The sequence below is a fragment of the Pseudomyrmex gracilis genome, unplaced genomic scaffold, assembly GCF_002006095.1.
Source record: "Pseudomyrmex gracilis isolate BER0280 unplaced genomic scaffold, ASM200609v1 scaffold_4, whole genome shotgun sequence".
NCBI lineage: Eukaryota > Metazoa > Arthropoda > Insecta > Hymenoptera > Formicidae > Pseudomyrmex > Pseudomyrmex gracilis.
The window spans coordinates 1,332,079-1,358,863 of record NW_018020588.1 but is presented as its reverse complement, the minus strand read 5'-3'; the positions used below and the strand labels follow the sequence as shown (position 1 = coordinate 1,358,863).

Here is a 26,785-nt window from a genome sequence, read left to right as displayed (position 1 = left end):
ATATAGTGGACTCTCACGTTGTTTCTATTTTATAAGAAACTTATTCAAATATTTACAGCTGTGTGATATAAACGCGTCGTCCGTCTGTGTTGCATAATGTATATTGTAATAATGTATATAATAATCCGAGAAGGTCATCTATAAGAAACTTGTAAAGTTAAGATGTTTTATTGTGGTTTGGTTTGAACGTCACGAGATGACATTGAACCTATCGTCGTACTATTTTTCAGCCCGATGGCCGTCATAATCAGTGTTTTGATTTTTTTTGTTTTGTTTTTTTTTATCGTGAATTTGTTTTGAACACTGTTCATGATGGCCGTATCTCAATCAATCATGTATTCTCACAGCAAAAGAATACATTTCTTACTTATAAACGTTACACTTTAGTACGTACTTACAAAAACCCGGCGTGAATCGTCTCGGTCGACATATTTACATATACAATACGATATAACATCTTCGATTCGACACACACGTGAAAAATCATGATCGTTTGTCACTCGAAGAGACAGCGTCACTCACAAGTGTATATAAAAGTATAAAATGCGCATCGAACGCCGTGTGTCGAGTAATCACCGATAATAGTCAGACCTTCTCTTGTCTTGAATCTTTGAAATATCTTCCCGCTTATATATAATACGACATCTTGTTTTTTACGCGAGTCGCCGGAAATTAAAATATCCTAAAGTATTTTATCACGGTAACTTGGAAAAAGTTTTTATGGACACAGTCTCATGAAGAGTAAATGTTTGTTGTAAATGCACTCGAAAGAAAATTAATGCACAAAATGAAATAATAAAATAACAATAGACATTATAATAGCCAATATAAAAAGTTTTCAACAAAATATGTGTATGTTATAAATATATAGGAAAATTTTGTCGCGGACAGCATCGAGATTAATTAATTAATTATACAACAGTAACGCGTTTCAGTCCGAACTGGCAGTTAATTTTTTCAAGATCGATATTATATGTCAATAAGATTGCCGGATTCTATAAAACGTCAATATTCATTCAGTCTTAAAGCGGCTTAAACTTCGACACAGATCTATCTGAATATCAAGACTTGCATGATAAAATGTGTGACAATTTTTTTGAAATATTCAAAATTATAATCATATTAGCAAAAATGAATAAATTAACGGACACGGACGAAGAGTAATTTGTCGCACAGGATACATCGTTCTTCTTGTTGTCGACAGTTGGTAAAATCCCTCGGGAGACCGATATCGTTGTTGATAACCGTTGACTGACACACACGCGCGTATCGATGATATTACTGTCCGTAATCATGTAACACGGTACGGTCACTCTCACAATTGTTCCGACAGAATAATCACTTTGAGCGTCTGGACATTATCGTTGTCGAGAAGTTTGTTGGACCCTTTGAACGATACCTTGTCCTCTTCGAGACTTTCTGTAGTAGTATGCTCGCATCCTTCCGCCTCGGCTCGCTCCTCTCCCGGTGGAACGTTCTCTTCTTGTTCCGTACTTCCTTCCGCGAGTAGCGATTCACGAAGAGTTTTACTCGCGCCGACCACCAGATCGTCCGAGTCGATTAACGCTGGATTGAGGCTGTCCTTTGAACATCCCACCTGTGATCGTCCTCGTATAATCGGACTATGCGACGAGTTGGTGAGTTTCCTGGAAGTGGAATTAGCAGGACTATACTTCGCGGTTACTTCCAGAGTTCGCCTGGCCGAGTCCGCGTCCGCGCAACGAGTTATCAGTGGTGACAGTCTTGAGGAATCGTTTTGAGGACAACGCAAAGAAGGGCCAGGTGAGAATGGCAAATGCGGTAGCCTCTCCGTGGCATTAGAAACGTCGAACTGAGCTCGCAAATTTCCGTCTAGCACCTTGGCATCTGTAGAACAGTTCTTCCCGTCGGCTTCGTCCGGACAAGCTTGTCCTTCCAAGGACGACGGCCGTTCTAGTAGGCAGCATCCATCGAACACATGAGAATTCACGTCAGCGCTTAATCTTAACGTTTCTTCTCGCGACACAGCCGCTTCTTCGTCGAGCATTGACGTCGCATTGCCGTCGTTGCAATGCTCTTCCAGCTGATCGACGGCTTCGGGAACTGCCTCTAAAAGCCCCGAACGATCGACTCGTAAGGACACGGGACGTACGCCGACATCTTCCGCACCCGTAAGTACGCAAGGACGCGGACACATGACGGGATCCGTTTCTGCGATCTCCAACAGTCCAGATTTATCAACTCGTCGGACTGTCACTGATGCGGGCGCGCCATCCAGATCGCCGTACGACACCAGGCCGTGGCAACCCCTCGTGTAATATTCCTCCGCGGGTAATGTCGGCGGACTACGTTGTAAACCTACGTCGTAAACCGCGCGGTGCGAAAAATGTTGCAGCGGACGCATCGGAAGACCCAATTGCGAGGTTGCCGTCGCAGTCGGCGCGGCGGACGTTCTTGCCGATGGCGACACCGAGGGATTCTCGAGGACAATATCCATACGGTGACGATGTCGATGATGATGATGATGATAGTGATGCGGGTGATGCTGTGTCACCGTATGACAAGGGGCCTGCTGCTATAGCCAGGTGGTGCGCGTGTTTCCGGCTCGTGAGCCGGTAGGCAGATCTCAAACGATTATCTCGCGAATTATCCGACGCCTGTTCGGCGTGGAGTAGCCGGACTCCAAGCTCTCGTCATACGAGAGACTGACCTGTTGCGGCGGCTTCGTATCCTCGTCGTAATTCTCCTGGTACGGTAATCCCGACACGTCATAAGGCGAATCTGTCGAAAATAGAGTGGACAATTAATATGAAAGCGGAATCGCGAGATTGCGGAAGCCGGCGGTATGAGATGACGGGCGGTAAGGGACAGGTCGGAACAAGCCTTCTCAAGTAGAGAAGGCATATATTGCAAAGCAGCGCGTTGTCGTACCGCGTAAGATCGATGTAACGTACGATATAATCTATAACGCTGTAGCTCGACACGCACACCGGTAATATAGGAACTGTCATTAGAAGCTGGGTCTTGGCCGAGGGAGTCACGTAAAACGATCGTAAGCCTAATACTGACCAACGTGTTTCTGAGACTTGACGACGGTGGCGAAGGGCTCTGAGCAGAACTGTTGCCGGCTCAGATTATGGCTTTCTCTGTAATCCTCTCGTTGCGGAAGATAATGAGGGTGCGTGGGGTAATCGGATTCCGTAGTACCGTACCCAGCGAGATCGTACGGCTGGTTAACGCCGTTTGCCGCAGCGGATTTCATCTGCCATATCGAATCCTGTGAATTCACAGAGCCTCCGTTGTTCGAGTTTGAATAACTATTATCCATGTAACCCATATTCACGCCTGTGAAAAATCAAAAAGTTGCATATCATATATGGTTTGTTTTAATAAGAACTTTGTAGATAAAATCAAAAAATGTGTAAGAGTTGAAGAGGAAGTTTTTTTTTATAATTTCTAATATTTACCGTTGATATTGTGATTAGGTTGATGATAACCGTATCCCGACTGCGAATAAGCCGGAGTTTTTGAGTCTTCCAGAGCCAGAGCATGATCCAAACTGTGTTCTAGAGCTTTATTCTCGGCATAATATGGTGGTGGTGCTTGCGTTTGTTGGCCGTTTCCAGCTACGAGACTCGGACGAACACTGTAAAATAAAAAAAAACATCATTCTAATGAGACCTCTTTATTCAAGTCACGTAAAACATCTAACATTTCTCATTCATAGCGCGCAATAACATCGTGAGATGAAAACTTACGCGTTTGAGTCCATTTCGTAATCCTTCGCCTTCGTCGCGTGTTTTCGTCGGCATCGGCAGAACAACAGCAACAAGGCTGCGAATAGGAGAAACACTGCTCCGCTTACTATCAGTGCGATTAAAGTTGGCGTTGCGAGAGCTCCGGCTTGTGCGATATAAGATGGTCCAACTGCGCAAAAAAAGAATAAAAATTGTTTCAAAATAACACTTACATAAAATAAATTTTAAAAATAATAGTGGGGTAGTATTATTTTAGATTCTAGGAGAAGTCTCTTCAATGTTTGAAAAGTTTTGCAGATTATATAAGAAATTAATTGGCTACTAATAAGAGATATAAATTGACAGAAAAATCTATATAACCTTAATAGAGTTAGCTAAGTTTACGTTATTGATAAGCTGCGAGAGAAATAGCTTTTAACAAAAACTCATATTTGAAAACTGATTAGTATCACAGAGCTGTGATAATTAGTTTACTACTAATTATTCTATACCTACTAATTATTATACTATTATTACTACTAATTATTACTTTCACTATTAAGAACATTTTTAATATTTATTGTAAACTATGAAATGTTTCATTCCGTTGGCAACGTATGTGTGTACATGTATAAATGTACATAATAATGTAATATAATTTTATTCGAGATTGACTCAAAGTCAGTAAACCATTATTCGTAATTATTGTATTCTGTACAAACAAACTTACTTTCGGCTTCCGCGTACTCGCCGCACTTCTGGCGATCAGCTTTGAGGCATAGTCTAACTCTGAGATGAGGTTCCGAGTCGGCCGCTTCGGGATCGTCCAATATTCCTTCCCTTTGAGTAGGCGCACTTCCGAGAACTTCAAGAGGCCACTCGTCGACAATTCGCCACGAAGTATCCGAGCCTCCGTCAAACTTCTCGATAGACGCCACCAATGCCAAGCACGTGGCACCTACATTAATAGCAAGCGTACCACTTTCCGGATCGAAGCTCACTCTCAGTGGCGTGGGTATCTTCGCGACCGCCGTAGTAGCGCTAATTTCATCAGAGTAGTCAGAATGATTCTTGGTATTATAAACCTTCACCTTGAACGTATAAGTCTGATGTTGTTCTAGACCGGTCACGTTGCACGGATTCGATCGGCGACAATCGAGTTCGAGCCATTGACCGGCTGGTCCGCGAGGAGGTGCGCAATCCGGCGCGACTATCTCATCGCCACCGGCTACTCTTCTGTACGAAACAAAATATTTGGTGATAGGCAGACCACCGTCAAAACCCAAATGCCACAGAAGAGCGACGTATGTAGGCCCGATTTCCATAGCAGTGATATTCTTTGGCTTTTCCGGCGCTCCTTTTGGTTGCAGTTTGATTTTAGACGCAATGCTACCTTGAACGTTGGCAGCGCGACAAGTGTAATCGCCGTAATCTGATTCTCGGATATTTGTGATTTTGAGAATGGACGTATACACGTCGTAATTATCGCTCGTGGTAGTTATTTCATAGTGAGCGTCGCTCGATGAACCCTGAAGAGTCGCTGCGTTATTATCGAAAATCCACTGAAACTCGGGTTTTGGCCACGCTTGGACTTTGCAAGCCACTTCGGCTATCTCGCGAAGATTATAGGCCACCTTGTTATGCTGATGAAGTACTATGGGCCCGTGTTCCACCTTGAGCATCATCGTGGACTCAACCTTCTTCACATCGTTGACGAAAACGCAGGTGTACCTGCCGCGATCGGCCGCCACGATCTCCTCGGTCTGCGGACGAGCGTGACCCAAAAAGCTCAGCGTGGAATTTACGGTTATTACGCTACCGTGGCCCTCCGACGCCGTCGTAATTACTTTGTAGAGCCTCTCGTCGGCCGTTAATTCTTGATCGTCTTTCAACCAGCGCACGCTAGGCCGCGGTTTGCCCTGCGCTACGCAGGATACTTGGAACGACGACTCGCCGACTCTGCGATAAGCAAGAAGACGTTACATTATTAGAACAGAAGATATATCTTGTTCTACCTGCAAAGCTATTTTGTTCGCCGCGAGCGACGCATAGCTCACGGAAGAAATGTGTAGAAGAAAGCGGACGTAAAGGTCTGCAGCAGACTTCCACAATTACGTCAACGACGTTAGAAGGAACTCGAAAATTAAAGGACCAACTGGACGGAAAAGATACATCACGAGCTTGCAAAAAGCGAATTGCGCTCACAAATTCAAACATTATTTTTCACCAAATAACATAAAAAACGAAGCAAATGCAACGAATATATCTGCAAAAATATCAAATTCAAATTAAAAAAAATAATGTTCAATTTTTTTAACATACACAAAAAACGAATGACTACTATGTATTAAAGCAAAATCAATAGTAGGATGTTACGTTCGTGTAAAGTAGGTGCTACTTACTTTCTCGTAACATGGGGTTGTAATTTAGTCAGAATCTTCGGCGGTTGATGAACAGTGAGATTGACAGATGCGGAATCACCGACGCCGATCTCGTTCATCGCGTAACATTTGTAAGTACCCTCACTTCCGAGGTGCACCGAGTCGATCTCGTACTTCGGACCTGACGGTGACATCGGACTTGGGCTACCCTCCTTCTTCCACTGGTAAAGCGGTTCGGGATAACCAGCTGGGTTGGCCGTGCATGTCAAAATCACTCGCGAGCCCTCAACAGCGACGGGTGAATCGGGAGTCACCCTGGCCGGTCCGGGCTTGTGTCTCACTCGGATAGTCACGCTAGCGAAGGCCGAGTGATTCCTGCGTTCTCCATCGGTGGGATGAATCGTGTTAACCGCGCGACACGTGTAGTTACCAGCGTGGTCCGCTGTGACCCGAGTCAATCGCAAGATCGAGCCTGTTTGTCTGAACTCCGGTCGATTCTCTCGCAGCCATTCAGTCACCGCCGGCTTCGGATTGGCGGACACATTGCAGTGCACGGTCACGCTGTCCTCCATGTCGGCTATTCTAATAGCGTCACCTTCGATCGATACCGTGGGCGGATAAAGCACATCTAGGGTCGAAGAGGCTTCACCTTTCTTCCCGAGTCCGTTGTCTGCCTGACAGGTATACTTGCCAGCATCCTGCAGCGTCACTTTGGGTATCACGTGCTGAAAGTGCGTGGCAACGAAGCTGCCATCTCGCAGCCAGCGAACCATGGCCACCTTCGGTTTTGAATCCACGTAGCACTCGAGGCTTGCGGTGCCATTCACCTCGACCTTGAGCGGATTCTCCGGGCCGACACTCACGCGCGGGAAGTAGTTTACGTTCAGCGTGACCGACGCGTTTAAAGTTTCGCCCTCGCGCATCGCACGATTTCTTACGACACATCGAAAGACCGCTTGATCGTCTTCGCGCGTGGGTTCCACTATCAGTGTTCTGCCGGTGTGCAGAGGTATACTGTTGTTACCGCGATACCACCTCACTTCCGGCTCGGGACTGCCGCCGTAGGTGTTGCACTGCAATTCAAGCCTCTGACCCTCCGTGGCCGGTGCGGAGGTCGGCGATATCGTAGGCGGACCGGGCGCTCTCAGCACCGTCAAAGTGATGTACTTCCTGTGAAAATCGGTGCCGGTGCTGCTGGCCTTCAGCTTACACTCGTATTTGCCGTTGTCGCGCTCATACGACACGTTCAAGATCTGCAAATCGTAACGGCCTTCTTCCAGATTCATGTACACTTTGTAGTTTGGCGATAATGATCGATTTTCGATCGCCGCGTTGTCGAGATTGTTGTTAGTATGAGTTAACCAGAAACACGTGACGTTTTCCCTTGGCGGTGAAAATCGGCACTGCAATAAAACCGTCGAACCTTCGTGCGTGTCCATCTGCGTCTCTTCTACGCGAGCTCTGATAGGTGCTGAAAGTAGAAACCCACATTGGTTACAGATCTATGCGACTGAACATTCTATCAAAAAAAGAAAGAAAAGAAAAAAATTCGGAATTTCTATTTGCATTCTAAGCAGCGCTTATCGCGCATTTTTTGTTTTTTTCTTTCTTTTTAATATATTTTAATATATTTTTCTCACTAATATTATATTTATATGATTACAGTGACAACGCCAACGGATGATCGATCGGCGGCGCGACAGTAACCCGGTGACCCGATAAAGAAATTGATCGCGCGAGAGGAACGCTCGATAAGGTAAGAATCGATCGACCATTTCTTGCTATACTTTTGCTCGTACACGCGTTTTCCATTAAGCTAGAATAAATTCACGGCGCGCAGTGCGTCGCGAGACGCGATAATGCGATACAAATTACCTGTCGGGAGTCAACCTAGTTTTAGGTTCACCGATTCAGGCGGGTCCGCCTTCTGCACAATTAACGCCAAGCTGCGTACCGTTTCGCAGCGTTGACAATGCCGATTGTCGACGAACCGTGCGTTCCGGGCATGATTAAAGCAAAGTAGGGGATAATACGTCGGCATTTAAGCTACGCGAAAGGCGTCGGACGTTTGCGCCGTGTCGCATTTACGAAATAATGAACACACGAAAACGGTTCGTCGCCAGCTACTGGAGCAGCTCGTTGCTGCGTGAATTCCTCTGTCTTTACGACAGAGCTATACCGTTAGAGAATATCCGAGATGTCGGGCGTACTGCAGAGAAATTGGTTTACTCTCTTTGCTCGTGTTTTCGTCGTAAACTATCTAATTAAAGTACGACAACATGACAGTCATAAAGAATAATTTAGAAGAAAAAAGTAATAAAAAGAAAAAAATTCTATATAACTCAAACAAATCGCTCGTATTAATTTGTTCATTACAATGGCACGCATCCAGTTTTCATGCCTGTACGTGCCGGCATTTATAGACGGATACTATTGTAATGTGTATACTTCGATAACGAACATTGTGCACATTTGCACTATGTATTTTTGAAATTCCGTTCAGGAAAATGCATTTCATAAAAATTCTATTACGTACGAATTTGTTGCATATGAATAACCAATATATGTTACCCGCGCAAATACCTGTAATAAAGAGTTGGTTTGATTATGCTATTTATAATTTAAATCAAAAAATATTAAAAACAAAAAATATTACAAAATATTACAAAATATAAATTATTATTTAAAAGAATAGAAAATGAATAAAAATATACAAGAATACGTAGAGAATTAATATGTGATATTTGATGTTTTTGCGATGTTTTGTAAAAATTTTTGATACCTTGAATTCAGATGAAGTGAACTGAAATGTCCACAAAACGTCGATATGAAAAATGACACTAAAACGCGGAAATCATACGCAGAATTAATATATTGTTTCGAAATCTTCAAACTCGAATATATATTATATTTTTTAACGTCCATAGTATACGCACACATAGAATATGTATAACAAACATATGTAATAGAGGTTATACGGAAAAACTGACAACTAATTACTACACAAATACGCAAAGGCGCAAAGGTAAATTTGAAATTAAAATTCCATTTAGTGTAACAAAAGAATTTATAAACGTCAATAAAAATTATTTTGTAATTATTATGTTTTCTACATGTATAATGTGTTTGCGTAAATATTAATAAAATAAAATTTGATTATTATTGCAAAACAATATAAAAATCTCTGCAACGTTGTTGTGCGTAACAAACGATGGAAATACGTTCAGCGGATGCAAATGGCACGAGATTTTGATAATTTTTTAACGCAAAATTAAAGGTACATAAAGTTCAATTTTATAATTAAAACATTTACTCTATAATTGCACGAAAACTAATATATTGATATATAAAAAATAATATAAAATATATAATTATTTCAATAATATGATATTTCATTAATAATTATTCTAATTAGCGGACATATTGTTTTTGATAACAATAGTGAAAAAGAGTTAATACATATATTAATATCGTCAAGGTCTAGTATAATTATATATATAACATGTTATTTCGAGTTTTATCATTATGAAGATCGATTTTCACATGACACAGCATCATGGCGTTTCACTATCGTAACACAACATCGAATGTCGACACAAATCATCGCGAAAATCGAATATCACACAGCGCAGTGACGTTGAAAACTAATAGTTCCGCAACGTCGTGACCGCAAATGTCGCGATATTTATGGTTGACTCCTCTGACGTTGGTTAACGCCAACCGAAGTTAACTGAATGCTTGTTCTAAATCATAGTCACGATTATAATATAATGAAAAAAGAACGTACGCCGGAGTTTCAGTGCGAAGCGAATGTTGGCTGTTCGAGTGTTCGCACACAAACTCGTAATGTTCAACAATGAACCTCATGACATACGGTACGGCATACGTCACGGTTTCGTATTCAAATAGGTACCCTCCTATAAACCAGTTGGTTCCGTTTGTATCTCTGTCAGTCGGACTTATCCAGCTCTGCCACGTACAACCTTAGCCATTCAAGCTAGAATTTTCAGGCTCGCCTCGAATAAATGCAATATAGTATATCCACTGCTGACAATATTAAAAAGAGACGGGGACTTTAAAATATGAATTTTCAGAATAACGTAGTAACGAGAACTGGATGTAAGCCAAGGAAATTTCTGTAAAAGTAATCGAGCGCGAGATATTAAATAAGAGATATTTTATGAATATTTAAATTTTTAACAATTCAAACATAGCTTTCTTGCAAATTCTTTCGCAAATGGAATACGTAAACATTTGAAGGATCCTTACGGATCTTTATGTTGAACTTACGATCATTCACACTGAATCGTGTTATTGGTGGCATCGAATGGCACAAGCGGCCACGTTTCTCGCGGCGAGCGTATCTGTTCTCATTGGGTCGCGTAACGGTAAAAGCGGTCGCGCGGCTCGTCAACGCTATTGAGAATCGTCCTCTTCCGCGGCACGCCATTTTGTTTGGAAATGTTAGCGCATTCCCGCTCGCACTCGAATTCGCGAGGCGACGTTTATCTTGCTCCTTTTCGATTTATTCGTCTACGACCGGTTTGATTGTTCGTTCGTTCGTTCGTTCATCTATCCGTCCACCTATCTATTCGCTCGTCCGTGCTCGATCGGCGAATTCGCTCGTATATATCCGTTCATCGCGATGTGCATTGTCCTATTATTTTCCTCCGGCAATCTTCGCTCGCTCCGTTTCCACGGAATTTCCTCTTTTCCTTCCTCTTTTTATCCCCGCTGACGTTTACCTCACCGCGAATCCTGATTCGTGGCCTTCCCGAGAACGCGCCATTACGATATTACATTCTTACGCGTGAATAAGTTCCGGCAGCTTGCGATCTTTGGATGTGGATCGAAAGGGGATTTCGTGAAATTCGCAGCGGACGAATATCATCGAAGTAGTTGGAGCTATGATTCTTTTTGTGTCTTATGGAAAAGAAATATGTGGAAAAGAGTAAACTTCGGATTTTGTCACTGATAGTCATATATTGGATTATATATAACATTACGAATATGAAAAGTACGTAAAATTTTTTTATTCTGATAGAGAAGAAAGAAAAAGTTCTACACAAATAGAATTAAAAAATTAACTACGTCAATTTTTTGCCAGTTCACACATAATTCTATTTATATTTATATTATTAGCAGGTAATGGATTATTATTGTAGCACTGACTACTCAACCAACGTTAAATTAAGTTTCCTTTTTTTTCGACACAGTATCGACAATTTTTCTGTTCTGGGTTTTAGAAAGTTATGAAAGCGAAGGAAGAAAAATAAAAGAAGTTGGATGAAATGTGAAAGATCAAGAAAGAAAGTTTCGCAAAAATTTAATCATTTATTGGATTTACCGTAGTTCCGTGGAAAAATTCGTATGATTTGAAATACATCAAAACCGTTTCGTGCTGATATAAAATTGTCTAATGGATCGCGTTTGTGAAAAAACGGAACTTTTTCGCTTGGCAAGTCCAGACGGTAAAATTGGTTTTTCATCTTTTTCCATATCGATGCTTTGCCAAGCTTTCCGAGAAATTATGCCTTTATGACTGTTGTATGCTTCCCAGTTTCCCTCGAAGCGTCTCGTCGATTGCAAGAGTGTTGCTACAAATTTGTCGTAAGACGCTTTCGGAGCGACTTTAAACCGTTACGTTGCTCCGCGAACGAGTGAATTATGTTGTCTGCTAAAATCAACTTTCTTCGCTAGGTTATTCCGCTCTGTTCTACATTTTCCTCAAAGAGACTCTTACTTTTGCTTAAATCCGTTTCTAACCAAGTTTCGCTGAAAGTATGCTTAGCTCTTTGCGTGCGTCACGCGTTGCGTGTGCACGATTCTTTCGCGACAAGATATATGTGTACATAATATACGGTCGTTATAAAAATGACGCATTAATCTTTATTGTACAATCCAACAAGTAGAGCAGAAACGTGCGGAGAGGTGTCACTAGCTCATCACGTGTCGATGATATCATGGTTATCGATTCTTTTTCAACGTTGTTCTCTTAACAGAAATTCGATAAATACATCCATCACTTATGCCAGCAATATTAAATACCTTGGCGATTAAAATCTCTCATTGAAATATACCGTGCCAAAATGCATTCAATATTAACTGGGCAACGGTATTCCATTATCTGTTGTCTATTAAAAACGATAATTCAAAATCGTAAAATTTCGCGCAAATTTTCGGTCCGGCAATTCCTATTAAAACTCGCCATTCCTATTAAATTTCTCTTTTGATAGCAATTATTTTCTTCTTAATTTACACTCGCTTGCGAAAGTTTAAACAGGCGGCTTCGTCCCCCTGTATATTCAGTGACGTTCTACTTATACCGCGATTATGCGTGCCGCGAGAAACTAGGGGATGGAATCCCGGCGCCAACCCCTATATAACATATCTTATTGTCGTGCAGCCATCCCTTTCGCGTCTTTATCCTTTCCTCGTTCCGTCTCTCCAAAATCATCTTTCTCGTTATCATCCCTTTATAGTGCTCTACTCCGTGGTTTTCCGCGTTTTTGTCGATTGAACTAAGGCGAATCTCCTCGCGCGTTTTCTTTGCTAAAACTTTCTCTCATAATGAACGTTCAACTACGCAACGCTTACGAGTCGCATAACGCCATGCTCTCACCGAAAATATGAACAGCCATGTTCCTATGAGTATATTCTGTGAACATTACCTAACCTTTTGCGTATACACTTCTATCCATACTAAGAATATAAACAGTCCGTGCGCACGTGCATGTACAAGAGTTGCGCGTTTGCAACGGCTATGCAAACGCGAGCGCACTGTCTTAATATTACCACAATCAGTTATTGCGCAGACAAAAGAGTCTAACATTAACTGTTCAAATAGTAACGGGTATAAAATAGTATCTATCTAATAATAATATTCGTATCTAATAATAACAGAAGTAGATCATAAGTAGATAAGTACATTAATTTGTTCTTGTTCCTTAGCTCGCGTGAAAAAACGCGCTTCGATTTTATCGCTTTGTACTACTGGACGTAGAAGTCATACAATCATAACGAGTCATTCTATTAGTTCAGTTGTTACAGCAGTCGCTGCGATGCGTCATTTCGCATAACCGTGGCGTAGATTCTGCGCGACACGGAATTCGAGGAGTATTGCAAACAATTTGCGCGCGGCGCGTGACACTCGACGGGACGGCGAATAACAAACTTTCGACAAATTAATGGTCCGATGGACGCAAGGCTATATCCCGGTAATCGATATTTATGGCTGTGTACGCCGGCACAAATGAACAAAGCCCGCCGCGTATATCATTCGAGTAATTAAGACAAGACGTAACGCATAACGAATAATTCGCGCGACCCATCGACGGCTTTACTGTTGCTCCGAAAGTGAACACCGCAACGTCGTTCTTCATCTCGGAAACTTTGCACATTTACAATGACGTAATGACCGAGTGTAAGCGCAGCGATTGTATTGTTTTACGTAGGGTGCTCAACGGTCAGATAAGAAAATTAACAGTACTTTTACGTGAAAGGCTCGTATCGTTTTAATCGAGTACTTTTTATTTTATTTCGGACTTCTATATCGAAAATTTACAATTAAAAATGCAAGAGTTTGCGTCTGAAGCACCTTGTATAGTATGGCATAACGAGGTTACGCGCAATACGGACTTGCGTAAATACTAGCTTAGTCATGCAGGTAACAATCGTACTGATCTCTCGTAGGTGTTCGATCGTATACATACACACGACACATGCATATCTTCACTCTCCGGCGCGCCAATTACGAAACTGTTAATACTGCATAATGCAAGATATGGCGACATACAATGTGCCGTGTACGTAATAACTTTTTTCGGATACTCCGTGTTGGTTCTCTGTAAGGAAATTGCTTTCGTTTCGAGAGAGAAAATGATGATAAAGACAGGAAAGAATTATACTAGATAAAATATAAATTCCCCCGACGAATATAATTAGGAGACGAAACGAACAAACATTATTCAAATTATACTTTTTATACAAAGTACACTTTCATGTTTGGTCAGAGCGAAATCTCCATTTGATTCTGTAAAATTCATAAAAATAAAATCAAACTTTTAATTTTCAAATTAATCTGAAATTGATTTGAAAGGGCAATATATAACGCGCGCGCGCGCGCGTGTGTGTTACTTTGAAGTCAGGTCAGACAAAGTTCAGGTGACTTATATATACCAGTCTATGTAACATGAACATCTCGCTAGCGTCGGCGCCAGCGGAGTATGAATTTCCAAGATACGTTGCGCCATTTTAAAGCAAGGGCTCAATATTCCGGGCGACACTTTGTGCAATATTAAGGGGGCACAGGATTAACCAATTGGCGTAAGCGGTTGTCGAGCATCGATCGCGTGTCGTAGTATAACCTCTGGTCAGAGCAATTTCGATGTGAAAGCAATTTCGGCGACGTGTTGCTCGGACGGACCACGAAAAAGTTGTAGAAATCATTATCTTGTGGCAGGCGATAAAGGGAGCGATCTACAAGAACGTTCAGATAGAACTTGGAATAACGGACGTTTACGTGACCTCCAGCGATCTTATGAACGTTATCTACGAGTCGGATAAAAGGAAGAAGAAGACTTTAATATCTTTCGTATTTAACTTGAAATACACACAAATACGAGAAGCTCGTGTTATGCTTCATATTTTTCTAAGCCAGTTTACATTACTGTTCCTTAGAGTAGAAAATTACAGTACAAATTGCATGCTTTTTGCTTTCTTGCGTCTGACATTAATCTTTCTTCATACATTAATGCCATCAATTTTGCAATTTTTGAAATTGTCCAATCAATCGAAATAAAAAAAATAAAGTTATATTCTACCATTTTAAAAAATATAAAATTGTCTATAAGATTTCAGTTTTTCTTTTTTCTTTTTCTTTTTTTTTTATTTAATCCACTTGCGATCGATGCAGAATGCATTTTAGTTGCCGACGAAAAGTGTTTTACGTTGAAAATTCGTCTGCGTACGAAGAGAAATTCAACACGTTGTCGAAGGAATGCCACGTGGTGTCGTGTTTCGAACGCAACGCTACCGTGATTTAGTGTTGCACGGTTAAAATTGTGGCGACTGCCGCTGAAACGTTTCCTGCGTTGGGAGTTGCTGCATCAGCCGATTGGCTGGAGAAAATCTCATGAAGAAAAGACTTGGAGAAAATCCAATAAGAATTATTTACTGCTTAACACAATAAATAACGATTAATCTCACGCGTTTGAAACAATATGGCAAATATAAGAAATAAAAATAAAGAAATCGGAAAGAAAATAATTTTCTCGCGGTTTGAATTTGAAACCCAAATAGTCGTGCGAATTGAATAGGTATAGAATTTTATTCAAACCCCATCTAAATCTACTCTTTGAATGGCGTTGCCATCTGGAGTCCGTGAAACAGCATCAGCTTCCAACGCAGCTCTGCCAGTTGAATTTTAGCACTAAATCACGGGAGAAATAGACAGAAGAGGCGAACTGCGCGGCGCTGTTTTTCATCGGAGGTTGCACGAAAGCCGCGGGAAATGAGCACGTTGCCGTCGGTCGCATTGCATCAGGGCGTTTCGTGCGCGGCGAGCCCGCGGGCCAATTAAGCGCGAATGAAGCGGGAAGAAAGAAACGCACCCTCGAACACACCCTCGGCGAAATATGAAGACGCACTCGCGGCTGCAAAGTGCATCGCGCTAACGTTAATAAGGGAGCGCGTCGAGCGTGGTGATGATGTACGGCCGGCGCTGCTTGCCGGACAGATTTACGGTTCGGCGGACAAAAGATCGAGACGGAAGACGATGGCGAGATGAGAGTCGTGAAGCAAGAAGAGGAGAAGTACGTCCTCGACGTAACTCGCCGCCGTCGTTCCAGTTCTCCCGTTACTACAACTCGCGACGAGACAAAGGCGCTCTCCTCGCCAGATGTCGGCGCGACTGTCACGTCTCTCCCGCTCGTCGTGCAATCGACGTAATCTACATACATACATACGTGTTTCTTCTAAAGTGAGAAGAGATGTTTCATCACTTTACGATTTTACACCTGAACGTGCATTACGGGGCGGGTGAGACGGGAGAGAAATAAAATACTGCCAGAAGAAATGGACTTTCCGTGTTTTAAATTCATTTTCTACATTACCAAGAATTGTACACGCGTGTATACGGGTATATACAGGCTTTGAAATAGTTTTGCAATATTGTTGCTATTAGGTTTTGGTGTGACTAATAAAGACTATTATATTGTTATTGTTAGTATTATGAGGTTTCATTAGGAAAATTGTGCAGAAATGAGAAGCGTACAAAGCATATATAAATTTGTATACATAAAAGCGTACTGCAAATCAAAGGTTAGCTTTCATGACACGATCGTGTTACGAAAACACATACGTCATAGTATGAATGATTACTTTGTACAATGTACTGTAGCGCATATACGTGTATTTATAACAGAATTTCTCTCGGACAGGAAGCATATCCGCTCCGAAATTTCGGACGCTCGCTCTCTCGCAGTGCGGCGAAGTTACTCGAAATTCTCACAGTCATTTCTCGCACCGATGGAAGCTACCATCGAGAGCATGCTAGGTACGATGAATTTTCCGCTAGGAATATTATTCTCGCCTGGAAGCGGTCTGCTCGACGATGCGATGCTACGAGAAGCGCAAACACAACGAACGATCGGAAAGGAGACAATTTCGAATATTTTCCGAATATTAGTAATATCGGAATGCGTCAGATATATCGGAACGCGTTTGGACGAGCGACAGAAAATACGCGCGTTATAAAACGATAACGCGATCTTTGGGAAAACAAATTATCGTTGGCCACGAGATCACAATGAAGAATTACACGATTGTGGCGCGACCTTCGCCTGCGCGCTGCTCACGCACGTCTAGAAAATTATCACCGGCGAATCTGTCATAAATGATAATCGTGTTAATGCACAGTTTGCTCGTTGCATTAATTGCATTAAATCATTATCGGATATTTGGTCGGAAAGGCGACTGGCGTGTAAACCACTAACCAAAAATATGTACGCTAATCCCGTAATGCCTAGTAATTAGATAATAATTCCCAACAGTAATATGCAATAATACAAATTAACAGCAGCGATTATAGTTTTCAAACGATGTCTTTCTGACACAAATGCAAAAGCAATTTGTCTCTTAAATATTAGTCTAACCTATTACGCTACACTTGGCATCGATTTTCAAGATATCCTGAAATGAAACTGTGACGAATGTTGCAAAATATTTTATTCTGAAGTAACGACTTATTGGCTTCGTTATTTTGCTCGGGAAACAATCCAAGATTTATTAAAGTTGCAATTGGAACTTGTGGAACGTCTCTTATGTAACACGGTGCACTCTGTAAACCTCATTAACGCGCGATAGTTTTGTCGGATCTGATACACCAGCGATAAATCGTAGCGAGTCTGACAACAACGAGCGTAATCGCGAAGCGAGGAAAGTCGTGGCGATCTCGATTGGCGATTACGCGGACTTAAGCTCGTTTTACGTACGCACGGGGCGATAAGCGATTGCCCGGGCGGGCACGGCAATTTTTTCGCATTAATATAACCGCTAATGAATGCACGCGATATATACTTTTTTATCCGAGACGTCGCCCTCGCATGCGGCACGCGACGGATTAATGTTGGCGGCCACATACAATGTATGTATGCGTATCGCTACGTCGCGATCCGCTCCAGATTAATACTATTCGTCGCCCGTTCCTGAATCCTTACATTTTGGCGGTTTATGTGGTCGTCTATAAATTAGTTCGCCACGGTATCGAACTAACCGCGGCCGATACTCGGGGATCGTTGCCGATTAGGGTTAATCTCGCGAGCTGCTAGATCGTATGTGGTATATATATATATCCATACATAGACTATACGATATAGTTACTTGTGCTCTATAAAACTTCCATTTTTTTCACGGAATTTTCGCTTCCCCTTGGTCAGAATATTATGAGTCGATAGAAATTAAAGTTTGACGTAAAGTAAGTTTTTAATTTTTTCCTCATAGAAGCATAAAAAAGAACTAGAACAGTGGAGTAATTGGATTTTATGTCAGGTTTCTTTCCTGCACTTTTCTTGTGCATATTTCAACGGGAAAGCTTGTTTATATTTCATTTGATAATTCAATATACGATATTTTATTCATTTGTTTACCAGAAACATGATACTCTTTGATAAAAAAAAAAATATTAATGTATAATTCGCTCGTAAAATATACTGTGATATTTTACAGCAATATACGATTATCCCATATGCATTTCGCAGCAAAACAATAAATTAAATAAATAAATACACAACCGTCCCAGTAATTGTCATCTCGAATAATAACGCGCTATGCAATACAGGATGTATATCGCAATATCCTGTAGTATTAAACGCGAAACGTGCCGATCAGCTTCTAATGCTATGCCGCGAAACGAATCAACGTCAGCATTCCGCATAGTAAATACTTAAAGACACGGAATTCATTGATTTCGTTTTCGACGCTATTGGCTAAAATAATTACGTCTGTTGACGTTACCGCAGTGTTTTCCAAATTATGATTAGAAATACAAGCAATTTTGTATAAAAAAGTCTTATATATATATATAAAACATCATCAATTCAAGCTGTGCGCGTTAATTAAAAGCTTAAAAAGCGCAATAATTTGCATCTATTCTTTTGAACGTTGGAAGTTAATGGAAACACAAAATTTATAAATTAATCACAGAACGGTCGCACTTAAAAGTTTTTCTTATCGTATGTTTTTATTTAAAACGCAAGCATATTCGCACAGAACAGCGAGATATAAAATCGGGAACTGAATAAAAGAGAAAGAATATCGAAATTCTCGCGCTTCTGTTATTCGCGCGTTGTATCTCGCGCGGCTCGCTTGTTATCCTGCCGCAATGTGACCGCGCCTTTAGGTGTTTCCTCGTGTGGAAAATATATAGAAAATTTCCTCGTACGATTGTCGTTTTGTAAGGTAAACTTTTCGCTTCGATAATACTCCTTCCTTTGTTGCTCTTGGCGTTGTAAGCGTTTCCTCGCACATATTCATTCCATTTCTCTCGCCCAGGAAGCGTGTGCCGCTAATGGATTTTAGTTATTTAGAAAACTCAGTTTATAACACCGGGTTTACATTGCTACTTGTGTTCGGGCCGCAACGACGAGAGCGCGGGAAACTTTACGTGACTAGTGCCGATTCCGGGCTTCCCGGCATAATGCACGGTTCTTCAGAGGTGTTGGCCTCTGCGGTATTAACAAATATGTTCTCTCGCCCGTTCGTGCACCATCTCACTTCCTTCCTGAAGTAACGAACGCAAAGGGTTTCACCTCCACGGCATCAAACAGCCACTTTAACAGAATTACTCTTAATCTAAATGTTATGTGTGTTATGACACTAGAGAAAACACGAAATTTTCCCTGTTAAAATGAAGCTATTTCTTATAGATTGACTGCTAAGATCAGATGTGAAGTTAGCTCATTACAATCTATAAGAATCATCTGTTTTCATTAACAAAGTAAACAAAAGTGTTCAATTTGATCTTCAGTGTTACTATATTGTGTATGTTATGATATTGTGATAACACCATACGCGTTCTTTAACAGCGGGATTATTTTCTGCGCATCTGCAACATGTTACACACGATATTCGTAATATAAATAAATGCAATTAATCTAGAGATTGTTGTTTATTTCAAGCTTGAACAGAGATATAAAACAATTACAGAAATATAAAGTTCTTGAAATATTAAAACAAAGCTATGATGTTAATATTGTGATGTTATACGATATGAAATGATATAATAGCGCGGAATGAAATTAAAAACGACGTTATATTACATATGGTACACGTTATACCGCGCATAGAGGAAGCGATTCTTAACCGTTGAAAATATCGTGCAATCTAAAAGAACCGTAAAATATGTTGCGTAGCTTTTGTTCACGTATAAAGAGTTCTATGAATTTCACTCTAGTTTGAGCTAACATACTTGACGAAATCGATTTTATACAGATGTTTTAATTTCTAACGTTGTCTCATTATCAATTGATTTGGTGATGCAAAAAGAATGAGCGCGCACATTTATTTTATTCGAGACCAGCTAATGATTAAATATTGAACAAATTTCACAAAATATTTATCTGGTAGAATGAAATTAAATTTACGAAATTAAATTTCATTTTACTTGTTCATAATACAAATGATAAAAAAAGTGTTTTTTCAAAAAGTTTAGGTTTTGCAACTCGAGAACTAATATTTCGATATAATTTAATTGGTAGTTTTCCGAATCAGCTGCTATTAACATATGTTGCTGCGCTGTTACGACACCCTGTGCATATCCACGCCCAGCTCGTGGGGGTACGACACAACAAAGCAAACTGCGTTTATGTCTGCGGCGCGGCAATAACAATACGTCGCCGTGTACGGCCAGCAGCCGAACCTTATTTCATTCGCGTCGAATATCATCGCCGTAGGCATTTCTACCGAGTGCGGCCGCGCGATATTGGCTCTCGTACGTCCGCGCAATATGACGATGAAAATCGCAATCATAACGCATGCGAAAATGCGAATATGTTTGACGAAACAGCCATACCAACTTTATAGTGCTCCATCTTCTTTTCTCTCTCTTTTATCTTTAACACATATCATATATAATCTTATACACATATTATTTATATGCAAGTACACTCATTTCATCATTGATAGTCTATCAATCTCATTTTGAGACTATCAACCTATTTTTTCACTTCTAGATAAGTTTTCGATAACTTTATCTAGAAGATATCTCCCAAAATTGGTTTTCCTTATTGATTCTCAGAGAAATTTATCCAGAGGATAGCTATCGAGAGATACGAAGAAATAGGTCGTATATCAGTCAAATGATAATTATAAAACAAAGAACGTGATACTGTACTCCTATGATGCTGTTACAGTATTTTTTTTTTTTTTATATGAATTTTTTTGTCATTCACACACATGACTATCAATTATTTCGGTGACGTACATCGATAACTTTTTTCAAATAAGATTTTGTTCGAAAATACTTTTTTTATTAAAAGAGTTTCATGGATAATTAATTAGACTACATTTTGCAATTATAAGCTTTTTATTTATTGTGTGTGCATCAGATTATTTTAACAAAAACAATTATATATTTCTGTTCGATTTCCCGCTAAAAATATGAAATTAATGACGATGAGTAATATTCAAAAATTTTCCAAACCGATATTCACGCTTCGCGAAAAAAATGCAGAGTTTCCGAAGAGAAGAAGAGCACTCTACAACAAAATCCACTTCTTTTCGCGAGAAGTAACGCAGATGTGGAAATAGCTTACTCTCGATATTGTACATTCGATCTTTACAATATCTTCTTGTACGAATACGAACATACGGTGAAAGTTGGAAAAACTGATCGTCTGCGAAGTACGATTGTTCTTTCCTTCCCTTCCTCTCTCTCCTGTCAGATCGACCAACTATCGAAGTACGCGCGCGATGTGCGAAACGATTTGAAAATGGGTCAGCTATTTTTTATTTCACATCAACGCGGCGGACAAAATAATGTTCCCTACGTGCGTGCGCGTTTACCTCCGACAAATGCGCTCTCGCCCGACTTCCATTCCGTTTTCTTACCCTTCTTTCCGTCCGTCTGGTAATATAAAGAATTAATTCCTCGACCGTTTCTCTTTTTCAAGAAGCAGAACGTCCCGAGCCGGCCATATCGGCGCAAACGTGATGTAGGAAAAATATTTGACCCGCGGCGGAATCGGTGAGAAACCGTGGATACGCGTCAAAATTGCAGTAATATGTAACCCGACGGAATACCCGACCGAAACTCCGTCACAAATAATGCCGGAACCGTACGTGACAAATAGCGGTCATGTCTTTGCCGTGATATTTCTCAATCGCTAACAAGCACCAGTTATCAGTCTTAATTCTGATTGCAAAATCACGTTCCCCTTTGTCCTCGTGTACAAAAAGGAGAGAAAGAAGTTACACAAATAACCGTAGAATATCATCACATGAAAAAATGTATTTGGAGAAATTTCAAGTGGATATATAATTGAATATCACGCTTTTTTCATCATTTTCTAAAATTTATATCTTAAAAAGTTTCCTCCGTTTATCAAATCAAGTTTTATCAAAGCGCAAGCGCTTTGCATCCACTCCAAGGGGTGGAAATGAAGATAGATAAAGCAATAAAAACAATGTTTGGTGTAATCGTCCGGGAGTGAGAAGTAAATAATTTTTGATCCGAGCAACGCGCGGCGCATAACTCAAGGTTACCACTGCGACGACAAGAAATAAGAGGTCGTTTACAAAAACCATTAATCGCTTATGTTTCGCGCGAAAGAAAAAGAGGTACGGTCGGCACCCTCCTGTGTGCCATTAACACCACACAGCTCGTAATCTTCTTTTCGTAATGCAAGAACGGAGAGGAGGTAACGGCGCTTTCGCACCTGCGTTGCAGCTTGTATTTCTTTAAAGCGCGCGCGCGAGAGACAGGAAGCGTCGTCGAAATTTATCGAGTGGACAGACAGCTTAGAAGCTTGGGCGGGGAAAAACAGCGGCAATAAGAGTAGGAAATTTATTAGAGTTGCCGCAAGGACGTCGATCGATTGCCCGCGTGCCGTGTTACTTTAAATAAATGATTGTCGTCCGTAAATATCAGATGATCTTCTTAACCATCTTTTAAGTAAATACTCTTATAGATCTTGTTTTTAATTAACAACTTGTGATGCGCGCGCAATAAGAGATTCGCTTGGTGAGGGGATACTGATGTTAATTTTAGGATATCTCGAATACCAATTTATTCTGAAGACTATTTGCTGTACAAACTAGTCTGCGTGACCGCCGCGATTAAATCTATCGTATCTCAGATGAGACGGGCAGGTAAGCGTACTCGAAACGCAACGCTTTTCCCGCAATTAAATGTATCACCGTTGTTAAGAAGGAACATCGCGATCCCCAATCCCAGCTACCGGCCGATTAGCGGTTAATTACTTTCCGATAATTCCGCGGAGCGATAACATTTGGTTCGAATCGCGGATCTTCCGTGGGAAGCGGTCGTTCGTGGGGAACGACGATTAGAAAACGCGGCATCGTTAACGTGGCGGGGCCGATGCGATTTTCCGATGCTGCAAACCCTCGAGTTGATCAGAGAGAGAGGGAGATATATAGAACCACCACCCTCGATCTTCTGTGCTGGCTACGCGCACCGCGTAATCGGCCGTAACTGCATCGCGCACTGATGCAACGTTCTCACCTAATTATGTACCCCTCTCCCTCTCTCGATTAAAGGTCTATATATGATCGTTTGCCACAAACGTAGCAAAAGCGGATTCCAGTTTGAACTTTTGAAAATATTACCGTACTTTGACGCAAATCCAAATTGGAATTTCTTAGCCAGCGGCAATTTATTTATCGACGTCCGCAAAAACGCTGCGGTTTATGTGAGAAAAATTGCGCGTGGCATATGATGTGTAATCTTGTACGTATGAAAATCTCTCTCCCGTCGTTCTCTCTGTGCGATCAGCTGCCGCTCACCAAAGTGAGAGTCGAAACGATTAACGCGGAAACGCGTCGCCTTTCTAGGTTGCTGCTATATGGTTCGACACATATTGCGCAGACGAACCACAAAGGGCCGATCCTCTACGTTGATGCACTCATCTTATGCCGGTGCACGGCGACGCATCTGCATTTCTGGCACCCACGAGAATTATATCCGCCAATGAACTTTCTGTCCCTTCGCATGTGGTAGTTACTACGGTAGTTCTTGAAACGGGATTTATGTGTTCGAAAGTTTAAGTCCAAAAACTTTAATTGACTAAAACTCTTTCTTCTTTGTTTTTTACACTTTAATGGATAATTATTCGAGATGTATTTTACGGTAGACTATGTATCGTAATTTATATTTGAATATGAATAAAGTGAAACTTCCTCTGCTGAGGAAGAGCAGCTTACACGTCCCAAAGGAAGATAGTCGAGAGTTAAGTAGACTGATGTGCAACATCGACATGTGATTTTACATCAAAATATAATATCGATGAAGCTGTCGTTAAAATACACTTTATATTACCAAAACATTTAATGCACAAATTTTTATTTACATTTTCAAGAAGTTATATTAATAATAACTTTATTCAGATGAGCTGACAAAAGCTGTTCAAAAATCTTATTGGAAAACTAAGAAAAATACATAAATCAAATAAAACTAAGAAAAATACATAAATAAAAAAGATAATAAACATTAGAAAACGGATGATAGAAAAAAGATATTGTATTCATTAAAAAAATGAACAACGTAGATAATGATATAAAAGAAAAAAATGAAAAGAAACGGAGAGAAAAAGCAGACTGAATAGAATTCTAACATCATTCAACAACTCCGTAAAATATACTTTGTACTTTAATAACATATACTCGTTTCATGTTAATTAAAAACTTAAATTTGCGTTACAAGATGTAATTGTTATTAATATCATTCTTGATAAAATAATCGTGTTTTGCCGAGTGCCTTTTTAATTATTACAAACATTTTGTGCCATACTACTTTTTTTGTGAAGCTAGATCTTGATTATTTAAACTCTGTAGCAGTGAATGCGCGCGAAAGTCTTTCTTTGTTCTTTAATTCGGTTAGAATAGAGAGTACAACGAAAAAAATGTCTTTGAAAGTTTCTCATCACATCTCTGAAATGTCGATTTTATAATATTAGCGTCTATATGTAGGGAAGATAAAAAACATGACAAAGAAAGCTTTCGTGTTCTTGGCGATATTTTTGTTTTCGCGCTGCACTTTTTCTAATCGATCTACAGCTGATCTGGTTATAACATACCTTCGGATTTCTTTAACCACCTTAGAAATTAGTAAGTAGAGGTAGAGATATATATAGTTTCGCTCCACTTTGTAACCGTTGCTTTTTATATCTAGTCTATTCTTTTGTATTATATGACTATGTATGCGATCAATCGTCTTGAAATCGCCTTCGCAAATTGTAAGTTAACACAACGTTTTATACACAACGGGAACCTCTCGGCATTTTGTATCATTTAAAAAGTCATTATCTTCAAAATGTTCAAAAATTTTTGTCACCAGTATGTTTTCCTCGTTGAGTCACAGAGGATCTTATAGATCTAGGTGACAAAAGGGACTCACAAGCCCTCCGCTATTAGCTTATCTTATCTTATGTTTTCTTCGTTAAAGTTTCGTTCAACATATCTATTTGAAAAATAACTCGAAAACTTAAATACAATTACAATTTATTTAGAAAGCGAATAATTTGCTTTAAGAATATTCGCGAAGAGACGTCAAAGGTGCAACATCGAGGGAGCATTGTACCGCTCTTTTCACATTGCCTCGATGTACTGCAGTGTACCGCGATTCACAGCCCACGCAATTTATACGGCGAAATACCGGTTTCGCGTTCTTACTCCTCCTCTCATCCCGCGAGTGTTGCATCGCGCCGCAGAATTATCAATTTATCCGATATTTATACAGGGAGCGGTATGCCGACCAATCCTCGTATCTGAATCGTTCATTAATTAACTCTCATCCGGTGTTTCGACGGAATTAGTTTTTAATCACAGTCGTGTGCGGCGTGTTCGTTAGGAGACTCGCTAACGGACCAGATGTACTCACCGGTGCAGAGCAGCAATAGGTTCATTATCGCGATCTGCGTGCGGCGGCTGATCCTGGTCCTCGGCTTTCTATCCATGGTTACAGGAAGAGAGAGAGAGAGAGAGAAGTGGAGTTTAGAGGGAGTAACTTCACCCGAGGATAGTAATTTCACACGTGTTTCTCACTCCGCGCTCTCTCGTCCTCTAACTCCAAAACTTTCAGCAGGCAAGGTCGGGATGGGCGATAATCAAATAAAATATATAATACACCGTCAATCAGAGATATATCACCTTATAAATCTAGGTGGATATACATTCACTAATTCGGCCTTCTCAAAGGCCGAAAGCACTACACGCACGCACATCCGAACGATGTTCACTGCGGAAATGTACTCGCATCGACGATGGCGAGCACGAAATGCGCGCACGCTGCACCATTCTTCATCACACTCGGTTGCATCGAAATGTCGTTTCGAATTTGTTTTTTCTCCGTTCTCCTCGGCTACCGTTAATCGCTACCGCACGCAACTGTCCGACGTTTCCAAGGTAATATTCACGACCGGCGAGTATCTTACGCCAGCGGTGACGCTTGCATCGAGCGATGCATAAGGTGGAAAAAACGACGCGCTTCTCGCGGTCGATTCACGCGCGATCATCGCTCAACTGCGCGCACGGGGATGAGACTCCATTCCCGCACGGGGCGGTGGATGTGTGCACGTATATGTACGTGTGCGTGAACCGCGTGCACCTGACGTATTAATAGCTTCCTGCGGTTGGAGATTTCAATCGAGACTCTTCTTCGCTTCGTTTTCTGCTAGTGACTGCTCCGTTCTAACAAAGAATTTTATCTCGCTGATGGCCGATAGGCACCATACGGTGACGAGGACAATGCAACGGAAAATGCCTGCTGAGTTTTTGTTACAAGTTTCGAAAAAAGGTAGAAATTCCAGATGGAGCAGAAAACGCTTGGCGCGAAACCGAAACTAACAAGAAACTATATCGCGTGCATCCGTCGATACTAAAAGCGCGCCTCTCGACAGTCGCACGGCAACTGAGCCTGTGATCTCATCGCGCCTTCGTTGCCCCCCACCAAACGAT

General features: G+C 41.0%; 1 protein-coding gene across 1 annotated transcript; it reads right to left on the bottom strand.

The window, feature by feature from the left end:
• Positions 1-269: 269 nt before the first annotated feature.
• On the bottom strand, positions 270-26,785 carry LOC109857089 (hemicentin-1). The gene is made up of 7 exons (XM_020433055.1): positions 25,710-26,785; positions 6,119-7,568; positions 4,447-5,675; positions 3,738-3,906; positions 3,447-3,625; positions 3,049-3,324; positions 270-2,760 (listed from the first exon to the last, which is right to left on the bottom strand). The coding sequence occupies exons 1-7, from the start codon at positions 25,783-25,785 to the stop codon at positions 2,606-2,608; spliced, it is 3,534 nt and encodes a 1,177-aa protein (XP_020288644.1). The 5' UTR covers positions 25,786-26,785; the 3' UTR covers positions 270-2,605.